This window comes from Monodelphis domestica, chromosome 5 (assembly GCF_027887165.1).
Source record: "Monodelphis domestica isolate mMonDom1 chromosome 5, mMonDom1.pri, whole genome shotgun sequence".
Classification (NCBI taxonomy): domain Eukaryota; kingdom Metazoa; phylum Chordata; class Mammalia; order Didelphimorphia; family Didelphidae; genus Monodelphis; species Monodelphis domestica.
Window position 1 is genome coordinate 6,188,113 of NC_077231.1, and position 27,416 is coordinate 6,215,528.

At 51.6% G+C, this 27,416-nt stretch overlaps 3 protein-coding genes across 4 annotated transcripts; 2 read left to right on the forward strand and 1 right to left on the reverse strand.

Moving 5' to 3' along the window:
* Nucleotides 1–9,979: 9,979 nt before the first annotated feature.
* On the forward strand, nt 9,980–16,946 carry TYMP (thymidine phosphorylase). The gene is made up of 11 exons (XM_056797525.1): nt 9,980–10,114; nt 10,202–10,238; nt 10,332–10,445; nt 10,564–10,766; nt 11,018–11,116; nt 11,305–11,434; nt 11,517–11,635; nt 14,359–14,521; nt 14,611–14,841; nt 15,034–15,174; nt 16,682–16,946. The coding sequence occupies exons 2-11, from the start codon at nt 10,211–10,213 to the stop codon at nt 16,834–16,836; spliced, it is 1,383 nt and encodes a 460-aa protein (XP_056653503.1). The 5' UTR covers nt 9,980–10,114; nt 10,202–10,210; the 3' UTR covers nt 16,837–16,946.
* A 94-nt stretch (nt 16,947–17,040) lies between these two features.
* LOC130454293 (protein SCO2 homolog, mitochondrial) lies at nt 17,041–18,778 on the forward strand. The gene is made up of 2 exons (XM_056797526.1): nt 17,041–17,495; nt 17,938–18,778. The coding sequence occupies exon 2, from the start codon at nt 17,952–17,954 to the stop codon at nt 18,696–18,698; it is 747 nt and encodes a 248-aa protein (XP_056653504.1). The 5' UTR covers nt 17,041–17,495; nt 17,938–17,951; the 3' UTR covers nt 18,699–18,778.
* On the reverse strand, nt 18,746–27,364 carry NCAPH2 (non-SMC condensin II complex subunit H2). 2 transcript variants are annotated; one of them, XM_056797523.1, is made up of 20 exons: nt 27,231–27,364; nt 24,471–24,572; nt 23,856–23,911; nt 23,474–23,558; nt 23,300–23,368; nt 23,134–23,213; nt 22,845–22,978; nt 22,341–22,436; nt 22,018–22,130; nt 21,337–21,414; nt 21,049–21,115; nt 20,792–20,899; nt 20,636–20,689; nt 20,433–20,503; nt 20,018–20,111; nt 19,858–19,905; nt 19,706–19,758; nt 19,515–19,616; nt 19,275–19,424; nt 18,746–19,196 (listed from the first exon to the last, which is right to left on the reverse strand). In XM_056797523.1, the coding sequence occupies exons 1-20, from the start codon at nt 27,336–27,338 to the stop codon at nt 19,056–19,058; spliced, it is 1,809 nt and encodes a 602-aa protein (XP_056653501.1). In that variant the 5' UTR covers nt 27,339–27,364; the 3' UTR covers nt 18,746–19,055. The 2 variants fall into 2 exon arrangements, with proteins under 2 accessions (XP_056653501.1, XP_056653502.1); XM_056797524.1 differs by lacking the exon at nt 20,433–20,503 and having other exon boundaries at nt 22,001–22,130.
* Between the last annotated feature and the right edge of the window lie 52 nt (nt 27,365–27,416).

Consider the following 27,416-nt stretch of genomic DNA (forward strand, 5'->3'; position numbering starts at 1 on the left):
CTCAGAAGCCCTGGGTTCAGATCCAAGCCCTGCTCCTCACTAATTGTACAGCTCTGGCTAAATCAGGTCCCCTCGCAGGATCCCAATTTCCTCCCCTGGAAGGTGGCTACAGAATGGAGCAGCCCCCACATAGTCCTGCTTAACCCTTCTATCAAGGACTTGGATAAAGGAATGTTCACCAGTCTGGGAATGAGCAAAGAGGAATGGCCAAGAGGGTCCAAGCCTAACAGGCTAACCAGCTTCTTTGCCAGACTAGAGTGTGAGACAGGCTGAGATTCTTTTCTATTAGAAACTTCATGAGGATGAGATGTAAAGTCTTACATTTGGATTGAAAAAAATCAATTTGAATACAATATACCAGACTGGGAATATGGAGGGACTCTCACCTGCCTCCCCATTCTGGGAAACTTTGCTTCTCTCTGCCCAATGCAGCCCCAAATCATCTCATTCGCTTTTCTGGCTGCCCCATCACACTGCAAACTTGTTGCCCTCTAAACCTCTCAGATCCCCCCCCCAAACAAACTGCCTCTCTGGAGGCTTCACATTTGTGAAGTCAATGTTTGAAAGCCAAATATGACTTGACTTCAACAGCTAGGGTGGGGGGATATATGCCAGATGTATGCATGATTATAGATGGAGCCAGCCCAATGGGCTCCCACATATCAGACTCTCACAGAACCAAGAAACTATCAATTGATCACATCTTAAGAGGGGCACAGAAGATATTGTTTGGCCACTGCCCACCTGCCCATGACTCTAGCTTCAGCTTGGCAATATGCTCTAGCATTTATTCTTTTTATTTAAAATTTTAGTCATACTTTCTGTTGCTTACATTGCCATAGTTGTCCCAAGTAGCCCTCTCTTTCCCCCTCCCACAGAGTCATCACTTATGACAAATAATATTTTTAAAGTAAAATCAGCACAAAAAGGGAAAGTCAGCAAAATTGATCCATTATAGAAAAAGGCAGAAAACATGTGCCATGTATAACACCTGTGAACCCTTCTACTTCCACAGAGGAGTAGGTTGGCAGTGTCTTCTTTCTTTATTCAACTCCCACTTGATCTTTGTAATTTTCTTCCTTTCTTTGGTGTATCATTGTTCTTTCCATTTACATTGTTGTAGTTACAATATTGATTGTTTTCTTGTTTTCATCCTATATCAGGTTATATACAGAGTTTTCCATTATCTTTATCCATCATATAAATCACTCCATGCAGAAAGATATTGGAGCAGAAAGGTAGCTCTATGGATAGAAAGCCAGACCTGGAGATAGGAGGTCTAGGTTCAAATTTGGCCTGAGATACTTCCTAACTGTGTGATTCTAAACAAGTCACTTAACCTCCATTGCCTAGCCCTTACTGCTCTTCTGTCTTAGAATTGATACTAAGACTGAAGGTAAGGATTTAAAGAACAAAGAAACAAAAACCAATCAGGGGTGACATCTTTGCTCACTTGCATCTGGTCTTCTCAGACAGATTCTGTTTTGTCATTATGAAGATTAAATTTAACTCTCCACTGATTATGAAGATTAAATTGTAACCTCTGCCTATTTTTAGATTTAACCACCAAAGGTGTAAACACCCCATTCACACTTGAGTGGGGGAAGTCTGTGACCCACATGTGCAATAGTGGGTGACGAATCAGAATTAAACTGATTACCTCTGGGCAGTCCTAAAGCAAAACTTCAACTGTGATTGGTAGATGTAAAATTGGGGAAAGGCATAGGAAGTGACACAAAAAAGTGTCTTTAAAAGGGAGTTACAAGGAAACCATAAGTAAATTGGGTAAACACAGAATAGTATACATGTCAGACCTTTGGGAGGGGAAAGGCTTTAAAACCAAGCAAGATATAGAAAGAATCACAAAATGTAAAATAAATAATTTTGACCACATCAAACTAAAAAGCTTTTGTACAAACAAAACCAATGTAACTAAAATCAGAAGGGAAACAACAAATTGGGAAAAAATCTTCATAGAAACCTCTGAAAAAGGTTTAATTACTCATATTTATAATGAGCTAAAGCAATTGTACAAAAAATCAAGCCATTCTCCAATTGATAAATGGGCAAGGGAAATGGATAGGCAATTCTCAGATAAAGAAATCAAAACTATTAACAAGCACATGAAGAAGTGCTCTAAATCTCTTATAATCAGAGAGATGCAAATCAAAACAACTCTGAGGTATCACCCCACACCTAGCAGATTGGCTAACATAACAGCAAAGGAAAGTAATGAATGCTGGAGGGGATGTGGCAAAGTAGGGACATTAATTCATTGCTGGTGGAGTTGTGAACTGATCCAACCATTCTGGAGGGCAATTTGGAACTATGCCCAAAGGGCGACAAAAGAATATCTACCCTTTGACCCAGCCATAGCACTGCTGGGTCTGTACCCCAAAGAGATAATGGACAAAAAGTCTTGTACAAAAATATTCATAGCTGCGCTCTTTGTGGTGGCCAAAAACTGGAAAACGAGGGGATGCCCATCAATTGGGGAATGGCTGAACAAACTGTGGTATATGTTGGTGATGGAGTACTATTGTGCTAAAAGGAATAATAAAGTGGGGAAGTTCCATGGAGACTGGAACAACCTCCAGGAAGTGATGCAGAGCGAGAGGAGCAGAACCAGGAGAACATTGTACACAGAGACTAAAACACTGTGGTATAATCGAACGTAATGGACTTCTCCATTAGTGGCGGTGTGATGTCCCTGAACAACTTGCAGGGATCCAGGAGAAAAAAACACCATTCATAAGCAAAGGATAAACTATGGGAGTGGAAACACCGAGAAAAAGCAACTGCCTGAATACAGAGGTTGAGGGGACATGACAGAGGATAGACTCTAAATGAACACTCTAATGCAAATACTATCAACAAAGCAATGGGTTCAAATCAAGAAAACATCTAATGCCCAGTGGACTTACGTGTCGGCTATGGGGGGTGGGGGGAGGAAAAGAAAATGATTTATGTCTTTAACGAATAATGCTTGGAAATGATCAAATAAAATATATTTTTTAAAAAAAAGGGAGTTACAACTTCCTGAGTGAGGGTTCTACTTGGAGTTCTTCTCGGAATTCTACTTGGAGTTGAACTTCTTGTGAGAGTCAGTTCTTCATTCTTTGGAGTTGAGACTGGAGAAGAATCTGCTGACTGGACCAGAGACCCTATTCCTGGTGAGGCTATTCTTAAATTTCTTCCTTTGGACTGACACATGGTGAGTGAAAAGGCTGACTCCTTTCCTGGATTTTTCTGAAAAAAACTAGCCTCAGGAGAGACCTACCTCTTGAGAGAGACTTCCCAAGTCCTCAGCTTTGTCGGGGCCAGCTAAGGGCTAACTTACCTGCCTAAGAGAAGCCAGGAGAAAATTTACTTAGTGCTTAGGCTAGATATCTTACCCTATCCTCTCTCTGATTTTCTTACTTTGCTCCTTCTATATTTTGCAAATAAATTTTTTTGGAATAAATTAAATTCCTGGCAATCCTATTTTAAATATAATCCAGTCCAAGCTTTTTAATAAATAACTCCCTTTCCCCCCTTACATCTTCCTCCCTGAAATTGTTCATATTGTGATTTTACTTCATTCCTGAGCATTTCTCAGACCTCCTTGGGTAGAAACAGACTGTACTTCTGTGTACACTTTGAGTTTCCCATAGCTTACTAAGTTGCATGTCAGATTATATCTGGCTTGCCTTGGTTTTTTATCACAAATTCTTGTAAGATTTAAATTAATGTCCAATACTTCAGGTATTATATTTTATAAAGTTTATTGATAATCGCTAGAAGCAAAGGAATAAAAAGGTAATTATCTAACAAAGCAGAACCATGTGACTAAGTTTTTCTACCTGCTCAAAAAGCCCACTTCACCAAAGCCACAACAGGAAGACAAAAGAGGGAAAGGTGGAACTCCACAGAATTTATATCCTGTCTATGTCAGCATGTAATGACAGGAAGAGAGTGGGGTGCTAGGAATCATAGTGTTTTTTTCCTAGGGTAACAAATTCTAATTACACAATCCCCCAGGATCCTTTGAGAGACTTGTCTCCCTAATGGATCATGTAAACATAATATTGCAATAATTTGGGGATAAAAGGAAAAGAGAACAAAACCAATGATTGCTAGGTACATTGGCAAAAACCCAATTAGGGGGCAGTCCTGCCTGCTCACTTAATTTTCTTCAGTTCATATAAGTCTTTCCAGATTTTCTAAAACCATTCTTTTCATTGTTTCTTATAGCACAATATTCCATCACATTTATATACTATAACAATGTCTAATCATTCTTCAGTTGATGAGCACTTGCTCTGTTTCCAATTCTTTGATATTTTTTAGCTCTTTTTAACTGATATAATTATTTTTGTACCCATGGGTCCTTTCCTTCTTTCTTTGACTTAATAAGCGTTTGTACCCCAAAGAAATAATAAGGAAAAAGACATGAACAAAAATATTCCTAGCTGCACTCTTTGTGGTGGCAAAAAAATGGAAAATGAGGGGATTTCCTTCGATTGGGGAATGGCTGAACAAATTGTGGTATATGTTGGTGATGGAATACTATTGTGCTCAAAGGAATAATAAAGTGGAGGAATTCCACGGAGACTGGAACAACGTCTAGGAAGTGATGCAGAGCGAAAGGAGCAGAACCAGGAGAACATTGTACACAGAGACTGATACATTGTGGTACAATCGAACGTAATGGACTTCTCTACTAGCAGCAATGCAATCCAGGACAATTATGAGGGACTTATGAGAGAGAACTGTGGGAGCAGAAACACTGAAGAAAAACAACTGCTGGATCACATGGGTTGGTGGGGATATGATTGGGGATGTAGACTCTAAATGATCACCCTAGTGCAAATATTAATAATATAGAAATATGTCTTGATCAATGACACATGTAAAACCCAGTGGAACTGCTTGTTGGTTATGAGAGGAGGGTGGGAGGAGGGAGAGAAAGAATATGAATCATGGAAGCATGGAAAAATATTCTAAATTAATTAATTAAAAATAAAAATAAGTAAAAGATAAAAGCAAAACTCCCAGTAAGTTTAAGAAATAAAAGGTACACACAACTTAACAGCTTTGGAGGCATAATTCCAAATTGTTTTCCAGAATTTTTGTAATAGTTCACAGCTTTACCAGCACTGCATTAATGTACCTGTTTCTCCACATTCTCATTTTTATTCGCTTTGCCATTCTGAAGCATGGGAAATAGTATGTCAGAGATGTTTTAATTTGTATTTATCTAATTATTTGAGATACAAAGGTTTTTCACATGGCTATTTATAGCTTGGATTTCTTCTTCTAAAAACTATCTATTTACATCCTTTGATGATTTATCAATTAGGAAATGGGTCTTATTCATACAACTTTGACTCTGTTCCCTATCCAGATTAAAATGAAACCTTTACAGAAAAACTGGTTGCAAAGATTTTTTTCTCTCAAATTCTTACTTCTAATTTTAGTTGCATTGCTTTTTGTGCAAAATCTCTTTAAATTTGTATAATCACAACTGTCCATTTTGCCTACTATGAATTTATTTCTTGTTTGGTCATGAATTTTTTATCATAGATCTGATAAGTAATTTCTTCCACACTTCTTAAATGTGCTTATGATGTCACTCTTTATGTCTAAATTCTGTAAACATTTAAAGCTTTTCTTGGTATATGTTGTAAGATACTGGTGTATACCTAGTTTCTGTCAGACTAATTTCAAGTTTTCCCAGGAGTTTTCATCAGTGAGTTCCTCCATAGTTGAGATCTTTGGGTCATATATCTTTTCTTTTTAAATAAAACCCCTTACCTTCTGTCTTAGATTTAATCTAATGGTTCCAAGTATAAGGATGATATTAGAAAATAAGTATTGTTTTATTGGTTTAGGGATAAAGAATAAAGTGGCTGCTTGAGAAAAGAACTGGAGTTTGAAGCAGAGCTGAGAGAGAGTGTTAATTTCAACTGCTGACAGTTATAACCTTTTTCACAGAGTCAATTACTCTCTCTGGCAGTGAGGAGTTGCTCTCTAGCAGTTGGCAGAGACACACTCTCTGAGACTCTCTCTCAGGGCTGGAGGAGGTAACATCTTTGGCTCTCTCTCTGTCTGAGGGAAAGATCTGAAGGAGCTCAATGTTTTACTTTCCCAACCTGGGAAACACTATTGACTATCTATTGTGGTTTTATAGCTTGTTTAACTCTGAGAAGACCAAAGAAAGATCTGATCTTTGGTTTGGACTCTGAGTCTGTTAAGACTCAGTCCTAACTTGATTCTTGTTGAGACTCCACCAGCTAGCCTTTTCTATTTTATAATTTGAAGGTGAAGTTAAGATTTATAAGGATATCAGCAGTAGTTTTTATTTTGATAGTATAAATTTGGGTTACTTAGATCAGGGAGGATTAGTGTAGCCTGTGAAACACAGGAGAAGCGGTTTCTTGCAGAACCTAGGAATTTTGGGGGGCAGATTTAGAATCCCTTAGAATTAGAAATCCTTTATTTATCCTTATATAGTTCAATAAACATTTTATGTTTATAATAAGAGTTTCTTTAGCATCCTTGAGCCTGGCTCTGAAGGGAAGTTCACATTTGAGCTTTACTTCATCACTGAGGATACTTTTGATTATCTCTATCAAAAGTATCCGAAAGTATCTGAACAGTTAGAACCTGATTGATGAGTTAAACAGTTTTTGAAAAGTTTTGAACCTATATAGGAACAGTTTTTTCATCTAAATATTTTATTTTATATAGCTCACAACTTTATTTTTACACAAGACAGAAGAGAAGCAAGGACTAGGCAATGGAGGTTAAGTGACTTTCCTAGGGTCACACAGCTGGGAAGTATCAGAGGTCACACTAGGCTTGTCTCTCAACCCACTAAGCCATTTAACTGCCCTCCATCTACCTTCCTAATGTTCCCTCACCCCTGTCCTCTTTCTTTTGAATAATGGATATCCATTCAAGGCATGAGTTCCCTTACACTAATCCTCAAAATGGCCTCCTTCCATTGGGTAACAACACATAATAATTATGTCTCAAAGTCCTTACATTTTTCAAAGTCTTTGCCCCAGCCCAACCCCTTGAGTTAAGTTAACATTATTATTCCCAAATTACAGACAAGAAAAGAGAGGCTTTTAGAAGTGGGAACACAATATAGTTTGAGGATTCCAACTGAGGCAGACCCTGAGCTCATCAATCTAGCCACTCCCAATATTGGAAACAATGCGGTGACCCTTTCCCCAAGATCCTACATCTAGAGCTGGAAAGGACCTCAGAGGCCAATTAGTCCAACTCCTCCTTATTTTACAAATGAGGAAACTGAGACCCAGGGAGGTGAGGCAACTTGCTGAGGGCCATACCTGTATTAATCGCCAGAGACAGCTTTTGAACCCTCCGGGTCCTCTGATTCCAAATCCAATGAACTTTCTTCTATGCTCAGCTGTCCCTCTTCCAGCATCAGCTGCATGGGTCCAATTAGATCAGTGGATTCGAAGAAATAACAGAGTAAATGCTGAATTAGGAGAAAGGACAAAGTTGAAATTAAGACTCTAAAGGATTAGTATGGTGTTGGTGCCCCAATATCACAGAACCTATTTAAAAACAAACTATCAACCTGAAAAAATGAATAAAAGGAAGGTCATTGACTGAGACTGGCTTCCCCCCCCAGAAAAGTTGAATCACAAAAACCCAATCTTTTCTTTTACTAGAAGCCTGTCCCAAAGTCTCTTCATTCCCGTGTCTTCCCTCTGGTAACTGTTTCCTACTTCCCCCCCACATAGCTTGTTTGGTATTTATTTGTTACCGTGTTGCCTCTCCCATTAGATTCTGAGCTCTGTGATCTTTGTACACAGTATCAAGCAATATTGTAGCAATAATCCACGGGAGAAGATTCAGCACCTCTGAGAAGTACAATGATCCATGGGAAAAACATTCTCTCCCCACAGAGAGTGAGCTGATGACCTCAAGTGCAGATTGAAGCAGCTTCCCCCTCCCTCCCTTTTTTTCTGCCCCCCCCCCCAGCAGGGCTAACAAGGAAATGTGTTTTGCGTGACTTCTTATGTAGAATGAGAATTGTCTTTCTTGCCTCCTCAATGGGTGAGGGAGGGGAATGGGACTACATTTAAAAAAATTTTAACCAAAAATATGAGCTTCTGAAGGTCAGGAGCTATTCTTTGGCTTCTTTTTGTATCCTCAGAACTTAGCACAGTATCTGGCATACAGGAAACATTCATAAATCTTGATTGGTTGATTGGTAGTTGCTATAATGAGGATGCTGAGAAAGCCCAGAAATTGGCAAATAAATAGTCGTCTTCCGGAGACCAGGAGGCAGGCAACAAAGTATACTACCAGTTTAGAGTACAAGCTCATTTGCAAAACATTATCGAAGAGAATGACAGAAGATTAGGAGTAAGATCACCTCAACAAATAAAGGCTTCCACTCACAGAAAGTTTCCCCCAAGCTCCAGCTTGGCCAGACCATCCTAGAGTATTGACCTTTCTCCATTGCTGCTGCAATGAGTGGCTGTTTGGGTAGATCTGGTCCGGGAGCGGCCAGGAGAATGATTTTGAGGAATTGAGATGAAGTCATGAAGTTAATGTAAGTGTGGACTTTGTTGATCACTTAGGGACCCTGAGGAACATACTTACACCAAAAGGATATGAACCCTGGGCTCCCTGAACCTCCCTGCCAGCCCTGGGGCATACAGATGAAACTACAGAATTGTGAACCGGATTCCCAGGTGCTGGACTATTTCTAGATGGCCCTCCATATCAGGTAGACCAAAGGAGCTGAGTGCCCTAATCTAGACTGAGCCTAGATCCCAGTCACTACTGAAAACACTAGCCATAATTCAAATGAGACACAACACCAGACTTGGTAGAATTTCTTTGAGGGATGACTCCTTTGGCTGATGGGGATATGTTCTGTGATCCCATGAAGCCAGGCTATCCTCCCAGGTAGCTGTCAGTCACTTAAGCTACTTCTGTCCTTCTCTTGCTGCTCCTCTGGAGCCTCCACATCTTTGCTCAGTTTGTTCCCTATGCCTAGAGTGTTCTGGCTTTCCCTTTTGAATTTCCATCATGGATCACTTCTGGGAAGCTTTCCTTGGTGCCTTACTGGTTTGTAATGATGCGGATACCTCCGACATCCCTTTGCCTCTTGTGGATACCCCTAATCTGGGGCACTTTGGGCCTCTCTCCTTGTGTTGCCACCTCCTCCTCCTAGTTCCTAGTCCGTGAGCCCCAGGAAGGGAGGGATAGAGCCAGCCTGACCCCTCCCAGAGCCTTTTCAGTGTGAACATTTACAGCTCAGAAATCAACCAATGGAGGCTCCTTTTATTGTAGGTTTTCTCAGTGATTGAGAAAATGTTAGTATACACATAGGTGGACATTTTTCCCTGCTACCTCTTAAACAGTTACCAGCACATCCCTGCCCTAGCTGAGCTCGGAGCTCTCTCTGGATATTATAGGAGTTTAAATGAGTCTCTGTTGAAAGAATGACTGTTTTCTTTCAATTGCCTTTCCAGTGGCTTCCTGGGCTGGGCTGAGCTAGCTCTTGGTCAGCAGCCCATCATCAGTTCATTGCTCAGCCTCCATGGGAACTCAGGGGAAGCAACCAAGCTACAGAGGCAATTACTGCAGAAAGTATTCCTGCTCAGACACCTTCCAGAGCACCCTGCTAGGGATCAAACATCTTGTAATCTCACCAAGAACTAAGGAAGTTCAATGGCAAATGACAAGGCTAGTCGAGCAAAGAAGGCTTCTTAGAGGAGGTGAATATATTTTTTTCAGGCAGAAGAGTGGTAAGGGCTAGGCAATGGGGGTTAGGGTTAAATGACTTGCCCAGGGTCACATCTGAACCCAGGACCTTCCATCTCCAGGTCTGGCTCTCAATCCACTGAGCCAGCCAGCTGCCCCAGGAAGTGAATCTTAGGGGAAGTGAGGGGTAAAAGCCTCTGGTAAACTGGGATTCTGCTCCGTCCCGCCCACACTCCAGGCTCCAGGAATGGTCCAGATTGGGACATGCCCCCTTCATTATTCCTAGTGAAAGGCCAAGGTACAGAAGAGAAAGGGAAGAGAGCGGGTGGACCGGAAGAGGAGAGAGCACACAGGCCACGGTGGGAGAAGCCAGAAGGTAGAGAGGGCTGAGGCGGCGATGGGGGGAGGCAAAGGGTTGAAGCCTGGCTGGACAGGCTCCACTTTTCCCTTTTCCTCCTGGCAGAGTCCAAGGATGGCAGCAACCCAACAGACGGGGCCAGGTAAGGGGGTCGGGGTCTGCCATGCCCCCTGTCATCTAGGTCCTCAGGGCTGGGGCCCCTCGGACTCAGTCCTCTCCTCTATCCCTCCCCCAGGCTCCATCCCGGAGATGATTAAGAAGAAGAGAGATGGAGCTCGCCTGGAGGAAGCAGAGATCCGGAGCTTTGTTCAAGGGCTGACTGAGGGCACAGTGCAGGAGGCGCAGATAGGTGACGGCCCTCCCTGCCTCTGCTGGCACAGGACCCAGAAGCAGCACCCCAGCCCCTGGCAGAGCTCCCCAAACTTGGGCCCAATCTGTGGCCCCACGGGCTCTTCCTGTGTCTGCAGGTGCCATGTTAATGGCCATCCGACTACAAGGCATGGACCTGGGCGAGACAGAGACTCTGACTCGAGCCCTGGCGGAGTCTGGACAGCATCTGCAGTGGCCTGAAGCCTGGGGAGGGCTGCTGGTGGACAAGCACTCGACAGGGGGCGTGGGGGACAAAGTCAGCCTGGTCTTGGCACCTGCTCTGGCCGCCTGCGGCTGCAAGGTCAGCCCCCTGCCCCCTGGGGAGGCTGGGATGGGGGTAAAGGGGCGTCCTGCCCCTATCAACTCCTTGCTGCCACTGCAGCCCACTTGGGCTCAGTTTTCAGAGCAGACCGCCCCCTTCAAGGCAGGGTTCTGAATCTGGGGGCTGGCTGGCTGAGAACCACACAGTCCCGGCTTCCTTCAGGTCGGGAGCTGAGTCCATGGAAGAAGGAACCCTTAGTGGTGGGCTGGGGGCTGGGCTCCTCCACACAGGTCCCAATGATCAGTGGGCGGGGACTTGGGCACACCGGGGGCACCTTGGACAAGCTGGAGGCCATCCCAGGCTTCTCGGTGGTACAAAGTCCAGAGCAGGTATTGGGCAAAGGATCCTGCTGGGGCCCTGCTAAGCAGTCAATGAATGGGGCAGTCCTAATTGGAGGTCAATCAATGGCTGAGGGGAGAAATCACTGGTGCCAAATCATGGGGACACTGATCTGTGGGCCATCATTGCCTGGGGTCCTGTGGTCACTGCGGGGGCTCCTCCCTGCCGGGGAGGTCAGATTCAGGAGCTGCTGGAGCATGTAGGCTGCTGCATCGTGGGGCAGAGTCAGGAGCTGGTCCCTGCAGATGGAATCCTTTATGCCATTCGGGATGTGACTGCCACAGTGGACAGCCTCCCTCTGATCACAGGTGACCAACTCCCCACCCTAGACTGCTAGAGTCTGCTCCCAGGTAGGAACTGACCGGAGCCACCCCCCTCTGCCCATTCTAGCCTCCATCCTCAGCAAGAAGGCTGTGGAGCGACTCTCAACCCTGGTGGTGGATGTGAAGTTTGGAGAGGCTGCCATCTTCCCAAACCAAGAAAGGGCCCGAGAGTTGGCCCAGGCCCTGGTGAGTGAGTGAGTGAGTGAGTGGAGCTCACTCACAAATGCTCATCTTACTCCCTCTATGTTTCCTCCTCTGGACGCTCCTGGGCCAATGAAATCACCAACCCAGGGGCAGCTGGGGGGCTCAGTGGATGGAGAGTCAGGCCCAGAGATGGGAGGTCCTAGGTTCGAATCTGGCCTCAGACCCTTCCCAGATGGGTGACCCTGGGCAAGACCCTTAACCCCCATTGCCTAACCCTTACCACCCTCCTGCCTTGGAGCCAATACCCAGTATTGATTCTAAGGCAGAAAGCACACGCTCTTCAAAAATCCTTAGCCCGGGCCCACAAGGATCAGATTGTGTTCTATGAAAGTCAGGAAGAATTTTTAAATTATTTTTTCATAATTATTTTATTTTTAATTAAAATTTTAATTAAAATGAATAAGATTATTATTTTTTATTATTAACATCAATCTGCCAGCTCAATGGAAACCATTTACAGCTGAGGGACAGAATCGGCCCCTCTTGCCCCTTTCCTCCCCTATTTTCTACCCTAAGCATTCAGTAGTGGATATGTAGGACTTTGATGGAGATGGAGGGAAGGGTGTTGAAGGGAATGGGGAGCACCAAGGCATGAAATGGTCAGGTAGGAATAGGCAGAAGGAACCAAAGACAAAAGTGGCAGATGGGGCTAGAAAGGCAGACAGTGTGGAAGGTCTTGAATGCCAAGTAGAAAAGTTGGGGTTCCAGTCAGTAGTGATTTGCTGTTGTTCAGTCATTTCAGTCAATTCTTCTTGACCCTTTGGGGGTTTTCTTGGTGAAGAGTGGTTTGCCATTTCCTTCTCCAGCTCATTTTATGGATGGGGAAATGGAGGCAAACAGGGTGAAGTGACTTGCCCAGGGTCACACAGCTAGGAAGTGCCCAAGGCCAGACGAGTCTCCCTGACTGGAAGCCCAGCGCTTTACCCACCAACCACCCAGCTGCCTCTAATGGGGGAGAGAACACACAAACAACTCTGCCCAGACTAGACACATGCAGAGTTCATGGATTCCAGAGATGGTGGGAAGCACATGTCGACTAGGAACTTTGGATGTGGAAGAGAGGGCAGATTTGTTAGGGCCATGGACAGGGAGGTTGGCAGGAAGAAGAGCTGGCAGTGGGAGAAGGGCACCCGAAGGGAGGCTGATGAGCCACAGACTCCTTTGGCAGGCCGGTGGAGTCTCTGGACTCTGTCTCAGAATGATGCCTGAACAAAAATTCTCTTCCTTTCCAGTTCCAGGAAAATCCATCCATAGGCCCAGTTGGGAGTTGAGGGACTCGGGTTAAGAACCCCTGGTTCAAGGCACAGTGAGGTTAAGGAACCCCGAGGTGGGCAGGTCCAGTAGGCAGAAGGTGGTCAGGGTTGCAGTTTGGGGCTCATCTAAGCCACCAGAGGGAGGAGACACTTGCAGGGTGAGGAGGACTTAGGGCAACCTTGAGGAGCAGCCACCTCTAAAGGCAGGGAGAAGTCGAGCCAGGAAAAGGGGGAGTGGAGCAAGTCAGAGGGGGCCCGAGGAGCCTGGAAGAAAACGGAGTCCCAAGGCCAAGGCAGGAGAAAGCCTTGCCCACCAGGCTGCAAAGCTACAGAAAAGTCGGTCAGCAAGTGGAGAAAAGGCCATGGAGTTTGGCTTGGCCAGGATACAGGTAGCCTTGGATGGGAGACCTCAGCAGCCTCTGTGCCAACCAGAACAAGCCTCTTCTACAACATCCCTCCAACAAGGGGGCTGTCACCCATTGCTTGAATAGCTAACTTAGCAGCGAGGGGGCAGTGATTTTAGCCAGGAGCGTAGCAGTATCAGAGAGAAGGGAGGCTAGACTGCAACTGGAAGCAAGGTCAGCGCAGGGCATGGGAGACAGATTCGAATTTCAAATGGAAATGTGTGCCTTGAATCTGGAATGAGGAGCCTAGGAAGCCCTCTCCTCGGCCATTTCTGATTTCCAGGACAACAATAGCCTCCATTCATAGCCAGAGGAATCCAGGGTTGCGGGCAGGAACTCAGAAAACAAAATTCCTGGGAAGCAGTGGCTCAGAAATGGATGAGATCTGGGCATCTTTTGAATTGAAATTGAATTTGAACTGAAACTGAATCTGAGCCAGAGGCTAGCAGAAATGAATGAGAGTTGCAGGCAAGAGTGTCAATGAAAGGAATTCTAAAGGAATTGGGGGGGGGGGGCTTGCCCGATGGTGCCAGCCAGCAGCAGCAATCCTCCAAAGGCCCAGATTCTGCTCTGGGTGCCCACCATGGGCTGGATCCGAGGGCTTCTGAAGTCAGTTTAGGACTAAGGATTCAGTTATCATCCAGGTGAACAGCATGAGCTTAGCAGGGAAATTTTAAATGAAGAAGCAATAAAAATCCACACCAGAAATGTTCAGGGACAGGGACAGGAAATGGGGAGGCTGTTGTCATCTCTGCAGGAAGGGAGAAAGAAAAGGAGAGAAAAGAAGAATGAAGAAGGCAAGGGGAAGATGGGAGACAGGCTTGAGATGGGAGGGGGGAGGGAAGAAGGGAAGGGAAAGCCAGATGAGTGGAGGCGAATCAGGAAGACTTCCTAGTTGATTAGATTTGGCAGATAAAGGAGAGAGAGGGGTCCAGGCTGATCAGGGGGTTTCTAACCTGGAGGGCTAAGAAGATAAGGGAGGATAAGGCAGGGAAGAGAGGACTCAGGGCAGGCACCCTGGTGATGACCAGAGGATGTTTCTCTTCAGGTGGGTGTAGGGGCCCGACTGGGGATCCGGGTGGCAGCTGCGTTGACCACCATGGATAGCCCTCTGGGCCACTGTGTGGGCCATGGGCTTGAAGTAGAGGAGGCCTTACAGTGCCTGGAAGGAGGAGGCCCCACAGACTTACGGGACCTCATCACCCAGCTAGGTAGGACTAGGGAGAGGGTGGGAAAAAGAGAGAAGGAAGGGACCTTTCCATTCCTCCTGCCCACTGCCCTGCCTAACCCCCATCCCCAGGAGGATCTCTGCTGTGGCTGAATGGCCAAGCCGCAACCCTAACCCAGGGGGTAGCCCAGCTGGGTGCCATGCTGGACAATGGCTCTGCCTTGGGCCGGTTTCAGGCCATGCTGGAGGCCCAGGGAGTGGCCTCTGACCTGGCCCAAGCCCTGTGCTCAGGATCTCCTGCCCAGCGCCAAGGCCTGCTCCCCACAGCCCCCTTCAAGGAAGAGCTGAGGGCAGCTTCCGAGGGTGAGAACCTTAATTTCATGGCTGGCCCCAACCCTGCCCCATGCTGCCCTTCTCCCTCATTCCCTCTGTGCCTCCTGTCCTGTCACTCCTTCCCAACCCACCTCTCCAAATGCCCCAGCTGGCTCCCCTCCCCATCCCCCTGTGGATCACTGCCTTGGCTCTTATCCTCCACCCTAAAACTCCCCTCCTCAGGCACCGTGCAGATGATCCAGGCCCTGCCCCTGGCCCAGGTCCTCCATGAGCTGGGGGCTGGCCGGAACCGAGCAGGGGAGCCCCTCCACCATGATGTCGGGCTGGAGCTGCTGGTGAGCATAGGACAGAGACTCAGTGCAGGTGAGGCTCTAGGGGTGGGAGTGGGGGCTGCAGAAGACCTCTTCTTCCTCTGAGTGATGGCTCCAGCCTGAGCCAATCCCATCTGCCTTCAGATTCTTTTAGGCCTTCTCTGGGTCCTGACTGCCTTAGGGTCTTTCTCATCCATCTTCTCTCTGGCCCTGCTCCATCCACACTGCCCATGACTAAGTACTGTACCTGGGTACTGGCCCATTCTAGGACTAAAAGGCACCTCAGAGGCCAGCTGGCCCAATCTTATTTTTCAGATGAGGAAACTGAGGCCCAAAGGAGCTGATCACCTACTTGTCTTCCTACCTCTTTGGGGTCTGGGTTAAACTGTTTACTCCCCCTGTCGTGGTTGCTGATATCTGACAACCTGGGGCCCTTTCTCACTTCACAGTCTCTGTCCCAAGGAGGACCTCTCTGGCTTAGACTCCCGGGATTCGGTCTTCCTCTCCGGGTCTTTTCTTGGCTCCCTTCTTCTTTATTGCTTTCTGAGCAAGTTCCATTCAATGCACATATGAAGTCCCTGCTGCATACAATGCCCTCCCTGGGTAGTGGGGCCCCAGGCTCAGGAGCTCCCAGGAGAGGAAGAGCCAGATGAGACATCAGTGCAGGACTTCTTGTCCGGTCCTTAGAATGTCCTTGGGAAGAGCATGCATGCCAGGCAGAGGGCCCAGGGTTCCAGGGTGCCCCAGGCTGGCAATACAAAGGAATTGTTTGTCAGCCCCAGAGCCCATTTAGGGAAAGAGAGGATAAGCTTTGTATCGAGGAGCTGGTAGGCTGCCTGGGTTAGGAGTGGAGATTGGGAGTCATCTGCACTGGGGTGGCCTTTGATACCAGGGGAGAGCGGAGGAGAGAAGAGCCAAAGACAAGTGCCTGAAGAGGCCAGGAAGGGGCTTGAGGAGACAGAGAAGGAGCAGGCAGGAGGCAGGAGGAAGGAGGAGAACCAAGGGAGCATGGCCTCCCGGGAGCCCAGGGACAAAAACTACTCAGGAAAACAACTCCTGGGTGGACTCACGCAGGGGGCAAAGCGCTTTTAATTCCCCCTCTCCCAGGAAGAAATGGGCCAGTGACTTGCCAAGGGTCACCAAGCTGGCCAAGAGTACATGGGACAGTTGAGGCGCCGGAGGATAAGGCTTGAAAGGAGGCTCTGGAGGTCTCTACAGCTCCAGGGGAATGCGGGGGGGGGGGGGGGGGGGAGGGGGGGAGATGAGGAGGCAGTGGGTAGGGGCACCACAGCTGGTTAAGGGCAGGCAAGGGAGGTCCGAGCCCCATGGCAGATAGAGGAGCAGCAGCAGATGGAGAGCAAGGGTTTGAGGCTGAAAGGGCCAGGAGGCTGGGACCAGGGTACCGGGAGAGCCCAATGCCCTCATTGAGCCCAACATCTCTGAATGTCCCCCTGGGGTCTTCCATGGGCACCCCCTCCCTTCTTTGGGGGCTGGGATTTTAGGGGGGGGTTGCTGGACAGTCTAGGGTGACAAGTCCTCCTCTCTTCCTCACTGCCCAGGGACGCCCTGGATCCGAGTCCACCACAAGGGCCCCAGCCTGAGCCCCCGCCACCACCAGAAGCTGCAGGAGGCTCTGAAGCTCTCCGACGGGGCCCCCTTCATGCCAGACCCTTGCCTGCGGGAGCTCATCCTGCCACCCTCCATGAAAGGCTAACCCTTTGCCCAGGGGCAGACTGACTCCTGGAGGCCCAAACGGCTCCCCGGCCCGCTGGCCCCCCGGGGCGGGGGCTTCGCCTCTTAAATAAACTGCTCTTTGGCCCCTGACTGAGGCTCGTCTGTCTGCCGCCAGCAAACAGTCCTCTCTTGCCATCCTAGTCTGGGGCGGGGCTCCTGGCATACAGTGAGGTGGGGTGGAGGTCACGCACACTCGAATGCTGTAGAGAGTGCCGGGAATCCCCCTGAGGTCACTGCCCTCGGCCTCAGTTTCCTTATTTGTAAACAGCGGGATGGGGTACCCAGACTAGGGAGCAATTGAGCACGTTGTTTACCCGCCTACTCGGGACAGTACTTCACTATCGCAGCAGAGGGCGCTCGTAAGTGCTTAGATGGAGATCTGGCAGCGTGCGCGGCACCGCCAGCCACCGCCCTACCGTCTCTCTAGGCTCTGCCCATGCGCAGGCGCAGCATCATCCCCTTGCGTCCGCTGGCTCTGCGCCCACACGCTACGCAGGCGCTTTGGCCTCCAGTCTTGGGCGGCCTCGGCAGTTGCCCGCGGATGCCCATTGGACCAAACTTGCTCGAGGGCATACGTATTAATCTCGCGAGATCACAAAAACACTTCCAAGGGGGGGACCCTGCTACCGCCTGAGTGAGGTAAGCGCATGCGCCCCTATCCCCAAACCCTAGCCACCACCCCCACCCCCGGGCAGTAGGCGGGACCAGGTGGAGCAGGGAGTGAGGGGGGGGGCTTCGGTGCCCCTGCATAACACCCCGTTCTCCCCCTCATCCTGTCCCAAGTTCAGATAGCTAGCGCTGATTAAGCGCCTGCTGTGTACCAAGTCCGGGGGTGGAGGAGAACCACAGGGGTGCATCCAAGGCGGATGAGAGGGCGGGGGCCTGGCTGGGGAAAAGACCGGGAGATGGAAGCCTGCGTGAGCCCCAAAGCTTCTCCCAGGCGGACCCCATGATGGGGAAAGCAGCTGAGAGGAGAACGGTGCCGATAGGGCGCGCCCCCTCTTGGTAGGGAGGGGATCTGCAGGGAGCTGCCCAGGCTCCTACCTACTTCCTCCCCACCCCCACCCCGTGTGTGTTCCAGGGCTCTGCTGTGAGATGTGGCCCCTCCGGGCTCCAGGCCACTGGCGTCTAGCCCTGGCCCGCCTGCGCTGGGCCGCGCGGTCCTGTTCCTCGGGCTCTGCTGGCAGTAGGAGTCCCCCTGGGGCCCTGGGGCTGCGCACCCGCTTGCTGGTGACTGGGCTCTTTGGGACGGGGTTGGCCGCGGCGTGGCTCTCCGCGCGGGCAGAGAAGGAGCAGCGGCAGCGGCAGCGGCGGCTAGAGGCCCTACGCAGTGCGGCCGTGGGCCAGGGCGACTTCCAGCTGGTGGACCACACGGGCCAGCCCCGGTGCAAGGCTGACTTCGTGGGCCAGTGGGTGCTCCTGTACTTCGGCTTCACTCACTGCCCGGACGTGTGCCCCGAGGAGCTGGAGAAGCTAGCCACTGTGGTCCGCAGGCTGGAAGCCGAGCCAGGCCTGCCCCCCGTGCAGCCCCTCTTCATCACTGTGGACCCCGAGCGGGACGACGTGGCCGCCGTGGGCCGCTACGTGCGCGAGTTCCACCCCCGGCTGCTGGGGCTCACGGGCACCCCTGAGCAGGTGCGCCGGGCCAGTCAGGCCTACCGGGTCTATTACAGCGCGGGACCCCGAGACGAGGATCAGGACTACATCGTGGACCACTCCATCATCATCTACCTGCTCAACCCTGACGGGCTCTTCACCGACTACTACGGCCAGAGCAAGACGGAGGAGCAGATCGAGGCCAGCGTGAGGCGCCACATGGCTGCCTTCTGCAGTGTGCTCTGAGCCCCCATGTCCGCCCACCTCCTTGTCTCGCACAGGGGCTCCACACGGGTGGGGCAATAAATGTATTTTTTGTACAAAAATGCAATAAGCTTGAAGGGCACATTGGGGCCTTGACTAGGACTGAGACACCTGGGTTGGGGGGGGGGAAGGGGAACACTGCCCTCCCACAGCCTTAGGCTCTGGCTAGATGCAGCCGGATGCCCCTCCTGGTCTCCAGGGGTAGGGAGGCTCCCGTGCCACCCCCCAACCCCCCATCATCTAGGTACCAAAGCAGGTAAGTCTGGCCAAACTTTGGACAAAACATGGAAAAAGATCGCTGCTGGCTGCGGCCCAACAAGTAGGGGGGCTCACACACTATCAGGGCAGGGCCATAGAGGGCGCTGTGTACGTCTGGAAGCGTTCATGGGCTCTCTGGCGGCTCAGGAGCCTCAGGGACATGGTGTCCACAGCCTCCTCGAGGCCAGGCTTCTGGGCGATCTCCACGGTGTAGTCATTGGCCTGGTGGGAGGAAGAGGAGGCTGGGAACAGGCCCACCCCGCTGGCTTGGGCCCCTCCCAGTGCCCAGCCCCTACTCACCAGCTGCAAGGAGGCCAGCATAGAGCGGCACACCTCAAAGGCAGGCTTGCCAGCCACCAGCTCGGCAAAGGGACACCACTCATTGAGCTGCCTAAAGCTGGCCACCACTTGGTCCCCGTAATTGTGGATGTCAAACGGCACGTGCTCCTCCTGGGGGGAAGAAAGGGGCCAGGGTCGCCCACTGCCGCCACCAGAGGCCTGCCAGGTGCGGGGGGCGAGGAGGCCGGGGCCCATCCTCACCTGTTCCTGGAGCAGGGGGCCAATGGTATCCTCCCAGTCACGGATACGCTGAGACAGCTCGGTCTCATGCACATACTTCTGAGAGCTGGCAATAAACAATTCCTGAGAGAGGGAAAGGGGGCTCAGGAGGTCTTCGGGCCAGGTGCCCCCACCCCACTGACCCCTGCACCTGGCTCCAGAGCACAACCTACCACGTTTCTCTGGACTAACTCCTCGTAGCTCAGTGGAGGGATGATTTCTGGCTCTGGTGGAGGAAAGCAGGGCCCCGAGTCAGCTCCACATTGGGACAACTTGCGGCCTTTCCCTCCCGCCATTACCCACACCCTCAATCCCCTGGGCCTACCTGGAGCTTCCTCCATGGGCTCCACGTCCTCAAGCTCCAGGAAGCTGTCTGAGAAAAGGAGAATGCGGGGAGCTGGCATCACCCATCCAGCAGCCCGGGCCTCCCTCCCCTTTCCTTCCCCAGCAGGGCTGCCAGAGGACAGCCCGGGCCCAGGAGTTACCTCCCCCTCCAAGGTGCTCCAGGGACTCCTCCACACGCTCCTCCTCTAAGGCCTGCAGTCTTTCCTGGACCTTGGACAGCTGCTGCTCAGTGACCTGGAAGCACACAAGGCTAACGAGGTTAGGCCTCTAGGCTCACGGGCCTGGAGATGGCTTCATGCCCTTCTGCCAACATCCCGCTAACATCTGCTCTGCACAGGGAGGAATGGTGGCAGAAGGCCTGGAGACCTGCCTTCCCAGAGAGACGGACTTCAGGGACCTGGCAGGGCTAAGGACAGTGGCTGGGGCCTTGGGGCTTGTTGCTTCTGGCCCCATTCTCCCCAGTGCCTCAGTAGCTTCCCAAGCAAGAGGCTGCTCAACGCTGCTGTCCTGCCTCTCTCCTCATGGACATGCTTGTCTAGCCCCCACTGCCTTCACCTCTCCCCTCCGCAGCTTCCGAAGAGTATCCATCTGCTTCTTGAGATGCTTCCAGTAGAGGGCTTCCATGTCTGTACAAAGAGATGTCGCTGGGGCCTCTGGTTCTGGTCAGGGGGGGGCAGTTTAAAGCCCCCCATGATGTCTCAGGCCTGCTACCCCTCTAGCCACCCCCCGAGGGGTTTCCGTCTCTTCCCCAGGCTCACCTGCAAACGTGGGGCCTTTGGGCTGAGGTTTCTGGGAGTTTTCACCGCCACTATCTGAGGAGAGAAGTCAGCAGTCAGCCGGGCACCACCAGACATCACTGTAGCTCCATGAGCCCTGGCCCCTTGGGGCCTCCCCCCGCCTAGGACTTTACTCACAAGTTGCCAGGTACCATTCATGGAAGCCCTGGAGTCTAGTGGAGGTCTTCCTTTTGCGTTTACCTGATGAGGTCTCCTCCAAGTGCTGTGGCAAAGAGTAAGGGCTACCTGGGAAGCAGAGCCAGGAAGTCAGGCCACAGGGAGCTGCCCGAAGGGGATGGGCGCCGGACGAAAGGTGGCTGCCCCCAGGCCAGCCTCCCCCCGGGCCACAGGCTCCCCCCAGTGCACACCCACCTCTACCCCTCATTTCTCATTACCTTTCTTGAAGGGTTTGCCCTCCAGGGAGTCAAAGGGGTCCAGGTTCTGCCAGAGGTTTCGGGATTCCTAAGGCACATGACACATAGGAGACCCTGAGCCACGTACTTGGGGCCCAGTAAGGCCAGACACTGGGCTATCTGCCTCCTGGGGGAGTTTTGGGGGAGCTCTGCCCACAAGGATGCCCCAGGAAAGGAGGCAGGCCTGTTCAGAACCAGACATTTTGGAGGGGATCCTCTCCCCACCCCCAGCACCTCCCGGTAGCCCCCCTCAGCTCCAGCTCTGCTCACCTTTTGGTACCATGATGGATGGGGGATAGCAGCAGTGGCTCTGCCCCGTAGAGTGTACCTCTTTGGTTTTGGGATGCCCTAGGAGAGAACACCGACGACATCACCCTTGTTGCCCATTGTACCACCCCCAAAGGCTAATGAGGATCCAACCAAACCAGCTCCTCTGAATTTGGCCCAGCCCGAGTGACAGCTGGGCCCCTGCTACCCCACCGAGAGGGGGCGCCACCACCTGGGAACAGAGCTGAGCTTAGGTGAGGTCGGCAAGGACCGATGGCAGCAAGGACCCGAGGATCACGCCACACTTCGCATGCTTCGCACCCTGTCCCTTGAAAGTAGGGTAAAACATGCCAAAAAGCTCAGGCAGGCCCAGGGTGTCCTGGGAACAAGCCCAGGTGACCTGCCCAGATTCATTCAACCAGGGTTCATCTAGCTGACATTCTAGCCTCCCCCCCACCCCCCCTCCCACAGACCCCCCCGCCCCCGCCCCCTTCTGACTGATCAGGAATTATCCAAAGAATCACTAGAGCCCTTAGGAGTTTGTAAAGCAGCGCAGAGCCATTATCCCCAGAAGCCTGTGAGGTAGGAGCTCTAGCCATCATTGTCCCCATTTTAGAGGTATAGAAACTGAGTAACCTCACTGCCCTCTGTCACCCCTCACCCTCACCCTCCACAGGGCTCCACCTGCTGCTGGATCCCCGGTTCAGGGGGCTTTGGAGAGACGGCAGGCACCTCTGGGACCTCAATAAGTAGGTCCCCTCCCACATCATCATCTTCACCTTCAGGTAAGGCTTCCTCTAGAGAAGGAAGGGAGGAGAGGATGAGGGAGGACCAGCCAGGCCAGGAATAACGGCCGAGCAACCCCTGCAGGCCCAAGGAGCCCCCCAGCCTCTGGATTTGGATTCGCCTCCATGTAAAAGGAAGGGAAAGGGAGGAGGGGAGGGGGACCGAGGCTCAGACTAGAAGCAGGGGCGGGGGGGGGGGGGGGGGGGGGCTCAGCTCCACACCTGGCTTCTCATCATCGTCCTGGGAGAAATTGAGCACTGGGGCCGGAGACATGCACACAGAGACATCCATGGGCATTTCCTCAGGCCTCTCAGCATCTGTGAAGAACGGCATGAGATGGGGATGGGGGGAGTTCAGGTCGTAGGGAACGCCTGGCGCCCCTTTCAGGCGGGCCGCCTTGAAGCACTGCCCTCGAGGCCCAGGCCTGGGCCGTGTCCTCCCTGCCTGGGGGAGAAGAGCCAGGCTCTCTGTCGAGGCCGCCCCATCCTAACTGGCCATTCGGGCCTGCTCACTGCCTCCCAGCGGCCCGCTGTGCCTGGGCTGGGGTGGAGGAAGGGCTTAGTGCTAAGCGGGGAGCCCTCGCCCCCCCTTGGTAGGACTCTCCCCCATGTCCCCTGCACCCTAAGGGCCTGCTGGATGGACAGGAAGCTGCTGCCTCTTGACCTGGCCTGAGCTCCGGGCGAGGGACGGCCCCCTGCCCACTCCTGGCTCCATGGCCCTCTCACCTGGCTGGGTCCTCGGCAGCATCTGCTCCATTGGGGACAGACCTCCTGGCTCCAGCATGAAGGCACCACTGGGGTGAGGGGTGGATGTGTTCATCCGGAAATCCTTACGGCTGGCCAGGATCTCCCCTTGCCGGCTGTGCTAGCAAACAACCATGTTCTGAGGAGACCTTGGAGGGCCACCCCTGCCCGGAGCAGGCCACAGGCCACAGGCTCAAGGGCGGACGCAGAAGCGTTCCAGGGAGGCACCGAGGGGGCCTGGGGGCAGAGGGGGCGGGGCGGGAGGCTGTACCTGTAGAGTGGGCTGTTTTTCTTCTCTTCTTCATCGGGGGGCACCAGGGCCATGGGCACCAAGGGGATGACAAGGACCGCCTGGCAAGGGGCACAGAGTCACCTTCCGGTCCTTTCTCCCCACCCTCCCCCTCGCCACAGCACCAAGGGCCAACGGTGCCGCTTACATTGGGAGTCTGGTCGTTCTTCAGGTCAATGTTTGCCCGGGGGTCTGCGAGGTCATCCAGAGACAGGAACTGCAGGGAAACAGAGGCAACAGCTCAAAGGCCTGCCAGGGCCCAGCACGGCCAAGCGGGACGAGCAAAGGGCATGCACCCGGCATCAAGCCTGGGAAGCCTCACCTCTTCCTCAGGTTCCGGGTGAGCTCCGCAGCTGGCATCCTCATCATGCCCGTCTGGCTGCACAGATGTGGGCTGCTTATTCCGCCTGGGGGAGAAAAACAGGGGCAGGTTGGCTTTTCCCCAGTGGAAACCGAGTGCAAGCTGTCAGAGCCTAGCTGGGATGCTCCAGGTGAGTGCGGGGTGGTTCCCGGGCCAACAGCTCCTTGGTGAAGTTGCCCAGTCTCTGCCCAGCCTGAGCCTGCAAGCATTTCAGGCAAAGGGCACGGGCGTTTTCACACAGGAAGCAGAACATAAAGAGGCTTGGTGGCTTCTTCAGCCCACGATGGAGCCTGCATGAATTTTTAGCATATTCCTGCTTGTCCGAGTTTCCTCCCATCCTTACTTTTTGCCTGAGATGAAATCCAGGGCCTGGTAGACCAGCGAGTAGAGGTACTCCACCTGCCGAGGGGAGACATGGCGTGAAGAGAGGAACTCGTGCCTGGGCGTACCAGGGAAGCACAGCTGACTGACCAGCTGGGGCTGGGCCCAAAGCAAAGGTCCTCCCAGGAAGCAGCATCACCAAGAATGCGCCCGTGGGCAAAAGAGCCCCATGACTCTTCTCAGGCTCGGGGAAACCGATCCCATTTCAGCCCCACTTATCAAGTGCCTCATCTCCTCGTCAGAGCACTGCCAGGAGAGGAAGCAGCCACTCTGAAGGCAAGGCCGGGGACAGAGCCCAAAGGCAGGGAGCCCAGGGGGCTGACCTCAAGCAAAGCCATGCCAAAGCAGGGGCCACAAGAAGGGGACAAACACCCTCTGCAAAGAGCTGGCTCAAAGGAGGGAATCTCAAAGAGGCCTTCGTGAATAAGCAGGAAACAGCCATCTCATGTGTGAGCACAGCCCCAGGGCCCCCCCAGAAGAGAGGAAACCACAACAAATGAATTGATCAATCCTCCCACAGGACACAGACACAGACAGACAGACAGACACACACACACAGATGCTGCCAGGTACTCACCTTCTTACTGTAGACACAGGCCGAACCCTGAATCAGCAGCGCGGCTTCAATGAAGTTCATGGTGGTTTTGCCTTCATCGAAAGAAATGCAGATCTGGTCCAGCTTCAGGCCATATAAGAAGGGATACAGAAAGGGAAGTGAGCAGTCCCTACCCTATTCGATTCAATCCCACCTCCAGGCCTTTGCTCACACCGTTCCTACCACTAGGAAAATCCCCCTTCCTGCCCAGGCTGGTTTAGTTAGAGAGCAGGGTTTATGGGAGGAAGAAACAAGAGATAAAGCTTAAAAGCCAGTAAGAAAGTACTAGCCCAAGGAGAGCTTTAAATGCCCACATAAATGGTGGGCACTGAGGAGACCCTGAGGGCTTCCAGCAGGCAAAGAATGAAATGTGGGATGGTGAGCCCTAGCCTGGACCAGGTGGCTCTCCCACTTCCCTCTCCTTGAGGAAACAATTTCTGCCATTGTCCTGGTTACCCAAGTGACCTCTAACAATTATAGACAAGTATAGGGCCCTCCTTAGCCCTAGGTCAGTCTATGAGACCCCAACCTCCTGCTTTTTATTTCTCTTTTAAAATGCTAATCTTTTTTACTTTCACTGACAAACAAATTCCCCAAAGCATAAGTAAAATAACACTATGAGCTGAAACCAGCCAAAGAACAAGAAACCTGAACCCAGTTTCTGGCTTTTTAAAACACATTTTTTTTTTTGTCAACTGAAATCCTGGCTTGTCACCTCCCAGGTGCCTTCGGTGGTTAGGGATGCATTTAATGTTCCTACATGTTAACTGTTTTGATCCTTGAAACAACCTGGGATGCTGAAGCTATTATTATTCTCAATTAACAGATGGGGAAACGGAGGCACCAAATGGTTAAGTGACTTGCCTAGGGTCCCACAACTCATAAATGTCTGAGGGTGGATTTGAATTTGGGTCTTCCTGCCTCTAAGTCCAACACTCTATCAAAGATGCAGAACCCAGGAAAACTCAAACTAGGGATAGGACAGCCTGAGCTTTGGCCAGATTCCAACCACTTCCTAATTCTGTAACCTCTCTGGACTTCAGCCCCTGACCTTCTCACTACTGCCTAGCTTCCTTCAAGACTCAGCTCAAAGAGGGCAGTGAAATAGCTAAGTGGATAGAGAGCCAAGCCTAGAGACAGGAGGTCCTGGGTTCAAATCTAGCCTGTCACTTCCTAGCTGGGTGACTCTGGGCAAGTCTTAACCCTCACTGTCTAGACTTGGAACCATCTGCCTTAGAACCAATCCTAAGATGGAAGGTCAGGGTTTTTAAAAATGATGGCTCAAGCCACTGCACAGGGTAGTTCTGGCTCCCCCAACAGGGGTGACTGACCTTTCATCTCCTCTGTATGTGTCTTGTCAAGACCTACTTATTCACATGTTGCCTCCCCCATTCTAATGAATGTGAGCCCCTTCCTTGGAGGGCTTTGGCCTTTTTCCATTTCTTTTTCTTCCCAGTATGCCTGGCATATAATAAGTGTTTAGTAAAGTTTAATGACTCACTGACTTGACTAAAGGATCCCTTAGGCCCTTTCCCACGGAGAGGGATGGATCCAAGTCACTTGAGCAAATTCAGAATAGGAATGGCTGAACCAGACCCCAAAAGTTATTACTGAGTCGATGTCCACCTGGAGGCTGTTAGTGAAGTGTCACAGGGCTCAGGCAGCTCTCTTAAGGGTCCCACCCCATTCCCGTTTTTAACTTTCTCTAAACGTTGCTTCTCTGCCCGAACTCTCAATCTTCCCATCTGCCTTCCTTGGAAAGGAGGCTGGTGAGGCGATCTGTAAGGCCTGAGTGGAGGCGGGGGCCCACGAGTACTCCTAGGTAGGAACAAGTCTGGGGCAGGGCAGGGAATCTGGCTGTATCAAGACACCGATGGGGACGGAGTACCCAGAGATCACAGAGATCACCGGGACTCAAAAGACCCAGGAAGAGGCAGGTAATCAATAGGGGTGGGGCAGATGCAGCGGCGCCCGTCTGCCCCGCCCCCAACACCAGTGCTGGCGTGAAAGGACGGCTTGGAGGTTTGCCAGATGCTTCACCACATTTTACAGACAAGTAAACAGAGGCTGAGACTTGGTCCCAATAAGATTTCCCGGTCACACAGGCCCCCTTCCGTCTTCAGATGATACAGGCCCTCTTCCCCTCACCTCAGACTATAGCAGCAGCCTGCTGGGGGGGAGGGGAATCTACCTTCCTCAAGCCTCTCCCTCCCTCCAATCCACCCCGCATTCAACCAACAAAATGATTTCCCAGCAAATAGGAAATGCTGAAGCCCTAGTTAGCCCAGGTCTCCAACAACCCCCCTCCATCACTGATCTGAGCCCCCAGGCTGTTCTAGAAACACGGCGTTCCATCTCTGGACCACTGCCCTCCCAGGCTTCTACGGAAAGCCTTCCCCCCCACTGGGCAAAGGCAATCAATTTCTCCGTCGGGCACCGCCCACCTCCCTGTCTGCATCACGAATTAGACAAGGTAATGAACACTTCGTGGAACCTCAGGGAGCTCAGTGCGGGCGAGCGGGGGTCCTCCCATGGGCCAATCCGTTCCCCGAGGGCAGGAACCCCGGTCCCCAGCTCAGGGCACACAATGCGCACTTAATCAAAGCACTCTAGCCCGGGAGGGCCGGGCTCTTCACCTCCAAAAAGGCCCCGCTAAAACCTCCCCAGAACACCGGGCCCAGTCTTGGCCTCCGGTGACGTCACCGCCCAGCCCCTCCTCCTCCGACCCCGTCGTGACGTCACCTCCTCCAGGTATTCGCCCAGCTGCGCCGCCACATCCACCTCCCAGTTCTTGGTGAGGTCGCGGATGGGCTGCAGGAGGTGGGCGAAGCGGCTCTCGACGTCCTCCATGGGCGGGAAGGCTGCCGGGACTCCCGCTCCGGGCTCCGCTTCTTCCTCAGGCCACAGTTGCGGCCGCTCGGTCTGGCG

Bases quoted from the DNA above. Each gene is read 5' to 3' on its own strand.
- TYMP (XM_056797525.1), top strand. From the start codon at position 10,211: ATGGCAGCAACCCAACAGACGGGGCCAG. The intron at 10,239-10,331 runs GTAAGGGGGTCG...TCCCTCCCCCAG, and splicing joins AACCCAACAGACGGGGCCAG to GCTCCATCCCGGAGATGATT. The intron at 14,522-14,610 runs GTAGGACTAGGG...CCCCATCCCCAG, and splicing joins GGACCTCATCACCCAGCTAG to GAGGATCTCTGCTGTGGCTG.
- LOC130454293 (XM_056797526.1), top strand. From the start codon at position 17,952: ATGTGGCCCCTCCGGGCTCCAGGCCACTGGCGTCTAGCCCTGGCCCGC.
- NCAPH2 (XM_056797523.1), bottom strand. From the start codon at position 27,338: ATGGAGGACGTCGAGAGCCGCTTCGCCCACCTCCTGCAGCCCATCCGC. The intron at 21,415-22,017 runs GTGGAGCCCTGT...GTTCTCTCCTAG, and splicing joins AACCGGGGATCCAGCAGCAG to GGCATCCCAAAACCAAAGAG. The intron at 19,197-19,274 runs GTGAGTAGGGGC...TCCTCCCACCAG, and splicing joins TGCTGGCCTCCTTGCAGCTG to GCCAATGACTACACCGTGGA.